Raw genomic sequence first — 14,886 nt, 5'->3', positions numbered from 1 at the left:
TTGTTGTTTATCTGAAATTTAAATTTAACTGAGTATCCTGAATTTTTATTTACTAAATCTAGAAACCCTACATATGTGAAAACATATATATACTCACACACTATATTTATAAATCATAGCTTATACATATATATACATATATATGTATATATAGTTAAAAATGCATAGTGAAAATATAAGTCTTTGCATATAAATATAGTGTCTTTTGTCTATTAAATTGTGTCACTGCAACAACTCTCAGAGTTAGGGGAATGTTAGTTCATGAGAAGTTTCTCTAAATATTTTTATGGGAATTACTTTGGGTCTAGGAAAAGTCCGTTTTTTTAGCATCCCAATAATGTGTGCCATATCTCCTCTTGAAAAGTTTCCAGAAATTCTGAGAAAAACAGACAGCAGCAAAGAGTATAGATAGACAGTTGGGTAAGAAGAAACAACTATGGTAATAATTTTGAGACCTGTTCAAGACCTAGTATCAAGTTGTAGAGCAGTTATATTCAAAGTTATATTTAAATTCTTTTGATTTTTTTTTTCAGTTCTGTGTATGAAAGCACTAATGGTTTGTCCCTACCTTGACTTTTAAAATGTCTCTTCAACAGATATTAGTCCTCTAACCAGCAAATGGAATTTACTCTATTTTAGCTTCATCATAAATGCCAATGTTTTGTTACAGAATTATGGTAGAGATGTCCATGATTGTTTTTCATTACATATTTATTGTGGATTATTACATCACTGGACAGTTAAGAAGAGAATCACTCAATTCTAATATGTTTAGATGCATTTCTTTCTGATCTGGCACATGGACAGTTAGAATGACTTAACTATATTCCTTGGAGCACCAGGGGTTTGCTCCAGTAATAGAGCAGAAGTTTTCTGCTAGAATGCCCCATCATGGAACTATATAGTCTCCAGTTAAGTAGATATTAATGGACAATGGCAAGTTATTCCTTTCTTAACCCCATTACCAACTCAGTTCAATTTCATTTGCCTCTCAAATAAGACAAATATGTCATTAAAGAAATTGGACATCAAGTTTCAAATAGATGGTAGAGTTCATAGGGAAAGACAAAAAGGAGACAAGAGATGAGATGCATTGTCAGATAACCTGAAATGTTAAGAATTGTGGGAATTGTGAGTGTGATAAAGGGGTTTAGAAAAAGTACACTATATTCCCGTTGTTGTTTAAATCAGATTTTGCAAAGGAAAGTGTAGGTGTTTAGGAATTCGGGTCCTTCACTTCTTTGGGTCTTCGTTACTTCATATGTAAAATTAGGAATATGGAAGAAGCAATTTTTTCAAAATCAGAAAGAACCTGAGAAATTTGCCATTTTACAACTACAGAAACTGGGCCCCAAGAAGGTAATTCATCTTACCCAAGATCACACATCAGGTGAGTGCCAGAACTAAGAGACGAGCTTGCCTTACTTCCATTTCTCACTAAACTGGGCCGACCACTGCAGTTTCAACTTCCTTCTACCACTACTAGCATTCTGTGATTCCAGGCAGAATTTTCAGCCCCTTCACTTTTTCTTATGCCCGGGAATTCTTATTAAGTTATGACTAACAAAGTGTAAAATATGAGTCAAAATTTAGTCCCTAATAAAGTCATTGTGACTTTAATGACTTTGGCAGTTGTTTCATACTGCAAAAACAGGAAGATCTCACACAATAAGGCGCCTGTCTCACAGATGGGCTTCTGCGCAGACGGCCACCCACAAGGGTGACTCCTGAGGCTGTCTTCCTCTCAGGGGCACCTTTTTTTCATCTACAGTTTTCATCTACTTACTTCATCTTAAGGTTATCAGTGAGAGGAAAGGTGCCTGCTTTATCTAGCCTTTGATAGGCTGAAGAATATTTTTGATCACTAAAGATTCACTCTTAAGTGATTTCCAGGTCACCCCCTAACAAGCCCACATTAGTCTTAAAAGTAGGTCTTTTATGTGCTTGATACTAGTCCCTTGTATTATTACTCTTCTTGATGGTTTTATTCTTAGAAAGATAGAATCACCAAGTTTTAGAACCAGGATGAATTTCTGAGATCATTCTAGTCCAGCCTTCCTGTGTGATTGATTTAACAAGAACTTTTCAAGAGAGTTTCTAGCTTTACTGTGGATCTTTGTGCAAAGCCCAAACTAGTCCTCTGATGAGAAATATAGAAAAATGATGAAGTGTTCCATCCCTTCAGGAGAATTTGGCTTGGAAGAAAATATTCTCTGTACGTAGCATTGAAGCCAAAGAAACATTGAAGCCATAAAACAAAATGTTTATATCAAGTGTAATTCAATTTCAGCTTTTGCTATTCTATATATTTTAAGTAACTTCCCACTATTAAAGGTAGCCTATTCAATAAAATTCACATATGATTTTATAGAGAAGATATATGCTAGGCAAACAATATCAAATTATTTAAGTAGAGAATGATATCTTTTTCCCTTTTCAGAAAATAACTAACTTCTGGTGGTGTTCATGAATCTAGTGTTGGGCGTAAGCTTAAGGAAGCATTGGAGGAATTTGTATTACTAAGGGTTCATTCACAAACTTTGCTTGTCTGTGTTGAAAAGGGGCTTTGGCCATTTCCTCTGGGGACATTATTTCTAGGTAAGCTCTAACAGGGTTTTCTTGTGAAGGCAGCTTCTTAACAGAAAAATAGGATATGTGTACCTTAGGTTGTAGAGACACATTTATCTTTGAAATAGTGTGCTCCTGTTTGTGGATTTCTCTACTGCATAGGATAAAGTAAATAATGTCTATTCCCTTTCAATCCTGTAGCTCCTGGGGCCACAGTTAACCTCAGGAGCTGTTTAATTTTCTTATCTGGACTGAATACCCAACTTGATAAGGAGACAGGGAGACTCCAAGGGTCTTAGAATATAAAACTCTGGAGGGATGATAACCGCTTCTCTTCTTTTGTTGGTGACCTATTCTTATGGACTGAAGCATTTCCGATTTGGGTTGTTTTTCTCTGTAGTGTTAAGAGAGTTTTGTTTTCTGGGAAATTTTGGTTGCTGGTAAATAATATGTCCAGACTGTAGGAGGCTGCCACAAAATTTATCATACAATCTTGACAGGTTTGGGCTGAGATCCTAAAATCATGCATCACTCTCATTTTGTATATGAGAGCTAAGGTGACTTCACCAGACTGTTACCTGTTATGGAGAGCTGAGAACGAAAGTCTAGATTCGTCTACTACATCGTAGCTGCCTCTGGCTCAACAGAAACAACTCCCATATGGGAATCAGACACTGAAAACCCCACTAAGCCAAGCTTCCCCACTGTCTCCCTGGCCTTAACCTCAAACACAAGCTATTCCATTCCTTGACGTGTCTCATCACACAGGCCAGCACTAATCATACTAATTGGACTCTGCATTACTAGAATGTAAAAGATACCCCCTGTCTGCTCCTCCAAGGCCATGTCTGCCTTGCTTAGTTTGTACAGAGCCCAATATAAGTGGGCCCTTCATAAATGCTTTATGATGAGAGCAGTGATTGCCTTAGTCAATGTGGTTGGACCCTCCCTTATGGAGGAGGAAAACCAAAGGCTGTTGCTAAGCAACATTTAAAGGACTGGGTCAGTTTCTGACACTGAGTGACCTCCATCTGCGTACTTCATCATGTTGTATGTTTTATGGTTGCCTTAAAATGACTTTGGGTTTTGGTGGCATTGTCATGCCGTTAGCAAAAGGCTCATAGGAGAACTAATTCAGGCATGAGAAGGAGAGAGGTGGTTTTCAGCTGTTAACTACTTACATGAATTCACTAACCCATCTGTGAGCTATGCAGGAAAGGTGAGGAGTTTGGTTTATTCTCAGCCCTGTAGCTTAGAGCCACCTCCCCGTGCCCACGTTGGGACTGATTGACAATGTATGCCAACAGGATCCTGTGGCAATGGGAGGTGATTGAAAAAAAGTAAGAAGGAAAGTCTTTCCTAGTCTTTTATGATTGAATTTCTAGCTGCTCCTATATTCTGAGCTGAAGGGTCAATATGGCTAATAAAGAGTTGGCCCCAGCCTCACCAGACAGTTAGTAACTGTTGTGGTTAACGAACATATCCTAATATATCTGACTATTTCTATTAGCATGAAAGCTTATTAAAAGCATGAAAAGTGTTTTTGTTTGTTTGGGGGAGTTTTTTGTTTTTGGTTTTTTACTGCTATACCCTTAATGCATTGCTTGGCACATTTTGGGGTTCAGTACATATTTACCAAATACATGAGATGAAATGGCATTATTCAACTAGTACAAACCTGATTGACTCCAAAATCTTCCTAAGTATTTCCAAGAGATCAAAGGAACCAAAATGAGGATGATTGCTTGAATATTACATTTGGCTAGGTCTAGTGCGGAGACATAATTTAAAAAACCATCTGTCTCTACGCTTTCTACAAGACATTTTTTTGCAATGCTCCGAGTAAAGTTTGCTTCTTTGCCAAAATTCAGCTAATCCATCAGAGCACAGAAACCTGTCTTTTCCAGCTTCTAAGTCTTTAGTGTAAGTGCCTGTCTTTTGAGAACTGAAAATGAGAGGCTATTATGACTGAGCAGTTTTGTCTTAAAAAAATAAACAACTTAGAACTTACATGATTCACCTGGAGTTCAAATTGCAGAGCAGTTCGATAAGTAAAACACACTAGCTGAGATGATTAATTCAGAGATTTCTGGTGACTGTTACTAACATATTATATCATGGGAAGACCCACACGTACACCAGCAGGGTTCCCCAGAAAGAGGGTGATTGTGCATGCCTCTTTGAGGACGATGCATAGAGCAGTGAGCCAAAGGACGGCAATACTGACTTGCATTGGCTTCACCTCAAAAGGCCTCGTCTCCTGGGCACAGGCAGTGGCATGAAGGGGGCCTGGATGCTTGAAGTGAAGCCATTGTCTGTGCAGGATGCTGATTTGAAAGGGGAGTGCCTCACAGGAAAGAGAGCCAATTGCGTGCGGAGGCTGTTACCATGGTGCTTCGCTATTTCTTTAACGTGCTGTACTTGAACTCCTGGGAGTCCACGGGTGGGGTAATGGAGGAGGGAGAAGGAGGGGAGTGGGATGGGCCTGGGTAGGGAATCCCACTGCAGGGCTTTAGTCTCAGACTTTCTTCTTGCTTGTGATCTTTCTAAAGCTGACAAGGTGAAAGAGAGAGAGAGAAAGAGAGAGAGAGACTATAGGAAAGACTTCCTCAGCATGCTCCAGATTGCAAAAACAAAATAAAAATTAATTTAATTCTTAAATATTTCTAGCATGAATTAGAAGATGTAACACTGAAATACCAAAACAGCACAGTCTTTCATAACCCCGAATAATTCTCCATTCATGCAGCAAACGATAGCTTGTATTTCCTAACTCACTCCAGATCCTAGATGGAAAGGTTAAATGTGTTTAATTCATTTGTCGAATGCAGTCTCATGTGCATATTAATGAACTGATGGAGGGCAGAAAATTACATTCTGCGTACGAAGTACTTTTAAAACGAAGTCCATTAATTCTATTCGCATTCGTTTCATTGTGAAAGAAGTCTAAATGCACTGGCACGCCGTTGGTGTGCAAAAAATCTCCTCAAAAGCTAGCTTAAAAAAGATTCTTGTATACTGAAAGCCTAGTTTGAAAAGAGCCACAGTTCTCGCTTTTTCAATTTTTTTTTTTTTTAATGTTCGGGAAGTAAATTAATCAAACACACCATCACTTCGAAACCCTTAGAGCGGCTGAGCTCTGTACGGAGGCTGCGTCTGCAGTGTCCTGGTCTCCGCAGTGGAGAGAGGGTGAAGAACACCTAGATGAAATGGGGGAGGGTACCGACTTCGGATTGCCTTAAATATTCATGGGGCTTCCTCCATTTTAATCTTCTCCGTTTAAAAAGATGGCTGTGTTTCCTAGTCTGGCATCCCCTCGGGAAAGAAGAATTGCTCCTTCCTTGCAGAGTTCAGCTGAGCAGGACTAATCTAGAGTGGAAACCCCTTCGGCCACCAGGACTATTCATAATTCATAAGTGCTGCAAACCAGCCAGCTGAATGCATTTGGACAGGCTTTTGCTCCTTCGTGCACGTCCTGATTTCATTACTCTCTCTGCCAGGGAAGAAGCAGGGAACATAGGCTTCTTGCAAGAATGGAGTGCGAAGATGGGCTTTGTTTGGATTAGAAAACGCCCTAAATTTTGGAGGCTTTGTCTATCATAAGTTTTGATTATTTTACCACTGAATCTGCAAGGCTTTCCCGATCCTTTTGGGACTGCTCTCTCAGAACTGTGAATTCTTTCAAAGGGATTTGTGGATTGTGGCAAGGAGTGAATTCCAAAATGCCTGAGGCAAACTATTTGTTATCTGTATCTTGGGGTTACATCAAGGTGGGTTAATTTGATTCCATTATGTGTCTTTGATAGAATGTGAAACATTTACATGTGTATGTTTTCTGTGAAGTAGGAAACCTCTGTAATGACTTAATTGTGTTATCACTTAGCCCACTGAGGCTGCTTATGGTGAAATGGGGGCATGTTATATTACATTGTATTTAAATAGACTGTGTTGTATTTTAACCCTATTCTTTTTACACATCTCTATTTTTAAAAGATGCTTATCTTTTCTTTTGTTTTCCCTTAAACTTTTCACATTTAATCACCTCTCACTGTATAGGTTATTAACTCAAATTATATTTTAGAGTTAATTTCCAATAAACGTATTTTAAAATGTGGTTACATTTTTAAGTGAAATGATCTTGACCTCTGTTAAAATTCCTTTTCCTATGTTTGCATCTTCAAAAGAAATCAGATGTTAATTCTAAGAAATCTTAAGAAAACCTTTTTTCCCTAAGGTGACGTTGGAATAATTTCACATTATTGTATTTTGTAGAAACAGTATCATTTATCTAATGATATCTGCTCACTCGGTCTCTTGGTTCTTAATAAAGTTGGAAACATCTAAAATGATAATCTGCTATTTTCTAGGTGGTTAATATGTTTTTGTTCTTTATAAACAGTTCAAAAGAATGCTGAACCGGGAGCTGACACACCTTTCAGAAATGAGCCGATCGGGGAACCAGGTGTCTGAATACATTTCAAATACTTTCTTAGGTAAGAATTCACTGGGAAACTTATTCCATAACTGAGATTTTTTTTTAATATTAATTTCTGCAACCTGTCAGGAACATCACTATGTGAGTTTGGAATGGGGTTAAGTCACAGAAAAACAAATCCATTTAAAATAAGAACTAAAGGCAATCTTTAAGGTAAAAAAAAAAAAAAAGCTGTAAGGTGTTGTGAAAAAAATGAATGAAAATACCCATCAAAGAGAGAAGTTTATTATGGACTAATTAAATTTATATAGACCTCAGGTCACTCCTTATCTACCCACCCACTTCCATCTCTGTCAAGACCTCTGAAGGGGGGGATGATGGGGGTTGCAATCATCCAAGCCTTAGGGACAACTCCAATTGGCTCCTCTGACATGGTATTCTTTAAATTCTTCCAGTAACTGGGCTTTGAGCAAAAGGTTTCCTTTTAGATGCTTTGCGAGAGATGGCTGGAGAACTGTATGGTGATTTGACCCATGATAATAAGCTTTGGAAATAATTCGGCTATTGCTTTGCTAAGGTATTTCTTAACAATACATGGGGGGAGGGCAGAAAGAATCTCCACCTCTCTGAAGGAGTTAGCCTTCTGCAAGCAGCATCATTATCTTCCTAATTTGATACTTACCTATCAATCTCTGCTTTCACATTGCTAGTCTTTAACACATGTCACTGACAGGAAAGGTTTGCATCAGTGCCTCTCAACTACTGTCATGAATCCTGTTTGATTACTAGGAATTTCTGATCTCATGTTTAAAGCCGTTCTGTTGTGTATTTTTCTTGAATAAGACCGCAGAACCTGCAAATCTGTACTTCAAAGTGAATGGGTAGCCTTTAGACTCTGATTCTGTTGACTTTCAATTACCACTGAATTATCCTTATTTAGCAGAACTCCACTTTCCAGGGAAATGACCTATTCTTACAGTTGAACATTACACCTCCCTTCTTTTTGGCATTGCTGCATATCCTTAAATCAATGAGCATTTGCCTTGATGTCTTATGGAAACACATACCTCTTCTAGTTTTATTTTAAATAATCAATTCTATTTCTCTAATACCAAAGCAGTTCCTGCTATCAGCAGATCAATCTTTGGTCAGCCTAGTGGAAAGCTCATGGCGCTACTCTGTGGCCAGTGGGCATTGGCATGATTGACAAGTGCCTTTCCAACTGTTTCCAGTATGTGGGTGTCTGCAACACCTGGTTTTCTCCAGTGGCAGTTGGGCAACCTTTGTCAGAGAACAAAGAGAAGATTTTTTTCACACATCCTAGCTCCTAGTGGAGCTAGAATCTAATTGAACAGAAAGTGTTGTATACTGATCCTTTTCTTCTCCATTATCCCCCTTTATTCTTTTGAAGGCAGGCATCTTCTCCTGTCCATCTGTGCGACACCCAATTATTTTTCATAAGCTAGGGACTGTTTTAGGGACAGTCTCCAGGTTAATGACTGTGGGAAAGAAGAATAAAATCAATAAGTGCAATAACTCATTTTTGTTTTCATAAACATTGCATGTTAAAATATAAGGGCTTGTCTGTCATCTCAGAAGAGACTCTGACCACTGGAGTAAAGCTGCAGGAAGTCTCTGAGCCCTTCATCATCCAAGGTTGTACCTAAGCCGTCCTCTTGGTTTGTAGCCTCTTTCACTATCTGCTTGCCAAGGACCATGGGAATAGTTTAGTATACCAATTATTCTTATTTTAGCATCAAAGGCTATCAAGTGAGGAGGCTGAGAAGATAATAAAAATGAGTTCTCAGTCTCAACACTTTGCATCTCAAGAACAGGTAACTGTCAACTCTGTTGAATATTCCATTTGCTATGGAGGCATATCTCTTGAGGAAAACCATCATTTGGCTTCTCATTATTCCAAAAAAAATTAAATTATCAACAACAAGTGGTTTGAGGTAGGTTGTTAGAACCTCAGTCCTTACACACTCAACATTAGGAGGGTGGTGAGCCTGAGTGTGTGTTTGTGTGTGTGTGCATGTGCACGCATGTGCACACACAAGGTAGACCCGATCAAACAGACTAGACAGACAGATTATATTCTTGAGAAAATTTAGGGAGAAAAAAATCCATCATATAAACAAAAGATTCATCAGCTACTTCAACTGTAAAATGGGAACACTGGAGTAGATGACACCCTCTGTCCATTCCAGCTCTAACTTTCTATATTGACGGAGTTTATCAGTCTTGCTAAGACATACCTGGCAACCTGGATTCTCTGGAATAGCCTGTAGGCTTGCAATTTGATAATCTTAAAAAGCAAACAAACAAAGCTTGTTTCCAAACTGCAAATGCAGGACATGGAACTCCACATCCTGCCTTGTGAGCATGGTGAGTATTCCTGGAGGACCATGAAGCCTTCTTCACAAAATGTCAGATCTGAAAGGGACCTTAATGGCCTCATCCAGTTCCCTCATTTTCCAAGAAAGAAAACTGAGGCCCAGAAGCGTATGTAACTTGACCAAGATTACTTGGCTAAAATGTTCCTGAGCCAGAACTATGACTTCACTCTCTTGACTCCTAGATCAAAATACCTGTCACTTCTTTAACTAGGAAAGGTTATTAGGCTGTCAGAAGAAAATCGCCTTTCAGTAACAGATGTAATCTATGGAGAAAAGTCTTTAGAATCAGGATTGTTGGACCTAAAAATGTGTTTGTTAACAGCTTCCAGTAATATAAGAGCCTCTTGTCAGAGCACAGCAACCATCTCCAAGAGCACAAAATGGGAAGACCTTATTGATTTCAGTTAAACTTGAAGAGCAGTATCTCAATAAGAGTCATTGAAAGTTAAAATGTGTCATCCAGAAAGGAGGGAAATCCCTCACTGTGGGGAATGTGTGAAACTTGTGTTGTTTCCATTTAAAAGGATGGCGTCCAGACCATCCAGTGCAGGCACTCTGTGATGCTGATACAGGATAATGGGCTCGGGTTGCTGGTACAGGAGGAAGTAAAGGACCCAGGGGGAGGGAGCACAGATTAAAGCAAGATATTTAGATGTGATATTACAAGTTAGTTAATATTTTTTCAAACAGAGAAGAATCACCCCTTTAAATCCCCAACTTACTGTCTCCAAAGCTGGAACACAGAATTCTCAAGACACAGGGAAGAGAACTCAGGAATTTTGCATGATTAAATGCTGTAAGCTAGCAAGAAAAGCACCTCCAATGACGCCATTATCAGAGTTTTGATGTGACGTTTTTTGCATCTGTTTATTTATTTATTTATTTATTTGGTACTGTTCCACTCTTTCCCCACTGTAGTCTGACCATTCTATAAATGTGAACTCACAAAGCGTGTAGTATGATTCTTTGAGTGTGTGTTTCAGGTTATTTCTGCATGGGGCTGGCTAAGCATTTAGCAGAGGAAATTCAGAATAGGGAAACCCATCAGTTGTTCCAATGCCTGCATAGGGAAACACCCATTAATGTCAAAATGGCACTCTCTGTGGGTAATGGCTTTCTTCTTTATCGTAATGTTCCAGACACAGTAGTGATTCGGCTCAGTTTCTCGCAGGGAATCTTTAATTAAACAAAGGGAAAAAGCTGCTAGTCTCACTAGAGGTTTTATATTTGCATTGGCACAGAAGAATCTAACAGCTTTGTTAACCAGGCATGAAGAATGGTGAAGATTGATGGTTAGGAAACGCAGGGGCTATTGTGGCCTTTTATTTTAGCAAAAGTAGTCATTATTAGGAGTGAAGTGACAGGGAGAAAAGTAATTTCAAAAGTAATGTCATATATAGTTTTTATGCCAAAGGTTGAGAGACCAGAAAGAGCTTTTAACGGGAACCTGAAGGCCTGGGTTCTAAGCTATTAAATCACTGCGTCTGGAACAAAGTGATTGCAAAATAAATATCTGTTGAATAAATTGCCCTTTGAGCTTGGGAAAGTTGCTGACTTCATCTGGAAAGTGAACATGTGGGATTATTATTGGTTCCCGAACCTGACTCTGATCATCAAAGTCACTTGGGAAGATTTTTAAAAAACACTGATTCAGTAGGACTGGGTGGGGCTCATAAATCTGTATTTTTCAAAAGTTCCCTGGGTGCTTCTGATGCTGAACTAGGTTGGAAACCCCTGAACTAACTGGGATGACCACTAAAATTCCTCCCTAAGGCAGAGTCATAGGCTGATGAATCTAGGAACTTGGGGGCACCCAGAGACAGCACTGAGATGCTAGGGATAGAGAAATCTCTTGCTCCAGCCCTACAGCCAGGTGCCAAGGGTCCAGGACAGCTGCTTCCGCCTCGCTGTGCTCACTTTGCTTTGATGAGTTGTCCACAGGGCTGTGTGAGCAGGCGGAGGTCTCCAGGGAGAACGTGTGACTATGCCATCAGCTGCAAGAGTTGAAAGCAAATCATCTAGATCCCAGCAGGCCATCTGGAAATGTGTCATTTTCAAATAGAGAAGTTGTCTTTGGACTCATTTTCGCTGAAACAAGTAGAGATAAATGTAGGAACTTTTGAAAGCTGCATTAACTCTTTCAGCCACAGGGTGTCATTTAGTTCAATGAAGTAGCTGTAGAGCACCTCAATAAATGATTGCCTCAGTGCATTCACAGGCATCCCTGTGACCTGAGAGAGTTAATGCATTTTTTCAGAAGGACTCGGGATCCATCCATCTCCCTGTGAAGTGAAATAGAATATTTGATTGCTGATGTTTTTAATAGCATGATATAGAAGAAAGAGCTTCTATGAGCAGGTAGATATGTTTTTCTCACTAACCCTAGCTCTCCTTTTATCTTGTTGTAGCAGAATTTTTTAAAAAATTAAATGAGATGATTATATTTAATAAGCACAAATACATTAATAAATGTAATGCCTGTTACCAATGAGAGGCGTTGTTATTATTTACTAGCAGAATTCATAGACATAAGGCATGAAATAAAACTGAAATTACAGTCTTCCTCTTAACCTCAAATGGTCATAAGCCAAGGCTTTAGAGTAATCATTTGAAAATTAGAAGCCATTTATTTCTCTAACATATATACTACTCATCTAAACTGAACCCAGCTACTGTTATATGGATCTTTTAAATTAAAAAATAATTACAAACATAATAAAGTGAGCAAAACATAAAGCCTGTTTTTATTAACCTGGGCTTGGCTACATGAACCTTTTCTATTTTTACAAACATACAAGTTATTCACTTTAATAAGAAATTTGCATATAAATACTGATGCCTCACCTTGAAAATGTATGAGTGTAATTGTCCCAAATCACCCTGCAAACAGAGGACATGGGATTGAGTTCTACCTCTGCCACTTCTTGAACAACTTATTTAGCTCCTCTGGACGTCAGTTTGCTGCTTTAGCAATAAAATCTTGTATCACCGGATTGTCCTGGAGATCAAGTGAGATAACACTATGACAGACCTTCATAAGATGAGCCATCCATTATAGACCGTTAGAAGTTGTTTTTGAATATTGCAGTGGGTTCTCATTGGCACACAGGGACTGGAAAACCTATTTTTGTGTTGTTGCAGACAAGCAGAATGATGTGGAGATTCCATCTCCCACCCAGAAAGACAGGGAGAAAAAGAAAAAGCAACAGCTCATGACACAGATAAGCGGAGTGAAAAAACTCATGCATAGTTCAAGCTTAAATAATACAAGTATCGCACGCTTTGGAGTCAACACGGAAAATGAAGATCATCTAGCCAAGGTGTGTATGAGCTGGGTGTGTGCTCGTGTAGCTCTGCTTTATAGCAGGCAGATGTCTAAAACCTCCTACTAGAAAACAGTGATCGCTTTTGCTTTATTATTAAATAGTATGATGAGGCTGATGTAGCCCGTTGTCCATTGTTGAACACCTAGTTAAAGGCCCTTTTTCTATACCAAAGGACCATATTTTGTCCTGAGTTGGGTCCATTAACTCATGAATGGAGAATCCTGTTGAACACATACTGGGAGAATCCAAGGTGAGGGCAATAGGCAGGGCTGAATTACCCCAGAGGATATTTCAGAGACTGTATGCCAAGGACTGATGAGAAAATCTGCACTGATTGGCAGAGCTGAAGAAGAAATGAGAGAAATTGACAGCCTTGACCCTTGAGCCCAAACCCTAGTAGTGGAGGAAGGCTCAGAAAGAATTCATACCTCCTCTCGGAGGCTGTGCAAGGTGACTGCTGAGGTTCTCTCAGCCTTGTGAGAATATGAAATGAGAACAAGTGAACATTCAGTGAGGGAGCATCTGAAAGATTAGAAGAAGGTTGATTACACATTGGGCCAAGCCTCTGGGGAGAGCCTGGATCCCTTACTCTGGGCAGTAATTAATAATGGAATAAATTGCTCCTTTAATCAGATAATCTTGGAATAATCCCACAACACAGGATGGAATGATGTTTCTTTCAGGTCTTTCTGTGGCCCAGGAGCTCTAGGATGTAATGGATGACTAGCATCTTCATGACCTTTTATACTAAATCAGGGTTGACTTACACACATTCTAGCAGCTAAGTCTCCTTGACATGGCTCTCAGTGATAATAACCAAAGGGCAGAGGAGTTTCCCTGAGATTGTTTTCTAGCTGTTACTCATGGACCAGTGAGCAGAGAAGGGGAGAGACAGGGAAATGGGGCTAGAATGATCTCTAATCACTTGCACCTACTTCTGAAAGCAACATTGGTTGAGGACTGACATATGGCAAAAAATTAGAGGTCAGCAACAAAATTTATCAATAAACACACACTCTCCCTTTTCTGAAAAATATATACAGAAACTTCTAACCATCATGAAGAGGATACTCAACTTCCCAGATCATTCCATTTTCAAATGTTCATGCAACCAGAACACTCTAAATAGATACTCTAAAGAGTTAGCCAACCCCTGTCCCCAGAATAAATAAAAATAATGAGGCATGTGAACAAAACTGTCCTTATTTCTAAATGTCTCTAATTTTGATGATAGGAGCTGGAAGACCTGAACAAATGGGGCCTTAACATCTTCAATGTGGCTGGATATTCACACAATAGGCCCCTAACATGCATCATGTATGCCATATTCCAGGTGAGTAAACAGGAGTGAATGTTGGTTATCCAATTAGATGCTCTTTATGATTTTTTTCCATCCCAGTTTACTTTTCTGATTTGGCTTTTCTTCATTTTTGGACATCCACTTATTTATTTTCTAATCCTTTTTGCCGCATAGGAAAGAGACCTCCTAAAGACATTCAAAATTTCATCTGACACCTTTGTTACCTACATGATGACTTTAGAAGACCATTACCATGCTGATGTGGCATATCATAACAGCCTACACGCTGCTGATGTAGCCCAGTCAACCCATGTTCTTCTTTCTACGCCAGCGTTAGATGTGAGTAGTTATGATCTGTTTTGCATACCCTGCCCATCCTCTTTAAAAAGTGCCGTACAACATGTGATATATTTATAGAAATAATGTAATTAGATGTTTGTGCATACTGGAACTGGCTCTTTATTATGTAGAGCATGTATCAATTGGGTTATTAATATAAATGGATGACATTTCTGCTTGCTTTCTAATACCAGAGTAACCTTTCCTTTAGCTCTGTTACAATTGAAAAATTATTTAATTATCAAGCAGTTAATAGGGTGCTCTATTTGTCATTGTGTCTCTAGTACCTAATAAGTGTCTAGTTCAGCATTTAGTATATAGTATATCCTCAGTATGCATGTGCTGATCTGAGCTGCCTACACCATCCCAGGTACTCTGAGGGATAGCACAGAAATATAACATAAAATGTTCTATATAGTTCCTGTTAGGAAAAAGCATCCATAGGCTTATTCGCCTAAGAATTCATAAAACTGGTTCTATGGATTGAAGGAAAAGTAACTGAAAAATCTAGAACTGAAG

At 38.9% G+C, this 14,886-nt stretch overlaps 1 protein-coding gene across 2 annotated transcripts in view; it reads left to right on the top strand.

The window, feature by feature from the left end:
• Positions 1 to 14,886, top strand: part of PDE4B (phosphodiesterase 4B) — a 42,830-nt gene that overhangs the window by 19,383 nt on the left and 8,561 nt on the right. For both annotated transcript variants that reach the window (XM_061186475.1, XM_061186474.1), the window contains exons 2-5: positions 6,968 to 7,061; positions 12,544 to 12,722; positions 13,963 to 14,061; positions 14,203 to 14,367. In XM_061186475.1, the coding sequence (XP_061042458.1) occupies positions 6,968 to 7,061; positions 12,544 to 12,722; positions 13,963 to 14,061; positions 14,203 to 14,367 (537 nt within the window). The remainder of the gene's footprint in view (positions 1 to 6,967; positions 7,062 to 12,543; positions 12,723 to 13,962; positions 14,062 to 14,202; positions 14,368 to 14,886) is intronic.

The sequence above is a fragment of the Eubalaena glacialis genome, chromosome 3 (assembly GCF_028564815.1).
Source record: "Eubalaena glacialis isolate mEubGla1 chromosome 3, mEubGla1.1.hap2.+ XY, whole genome shotgun sequence".
Taxonomy (NCBI): Eukaryota; Metazoa; Chordata; class Mammalia; order Artiodactyla; family Balaenidae; genus Eubalaena; species Eubalaena glacialis.
Note: the sequence above shows the minus strand (reverse complement) of the source record. Positions and strands in the feature narration are given on the sequence as shown.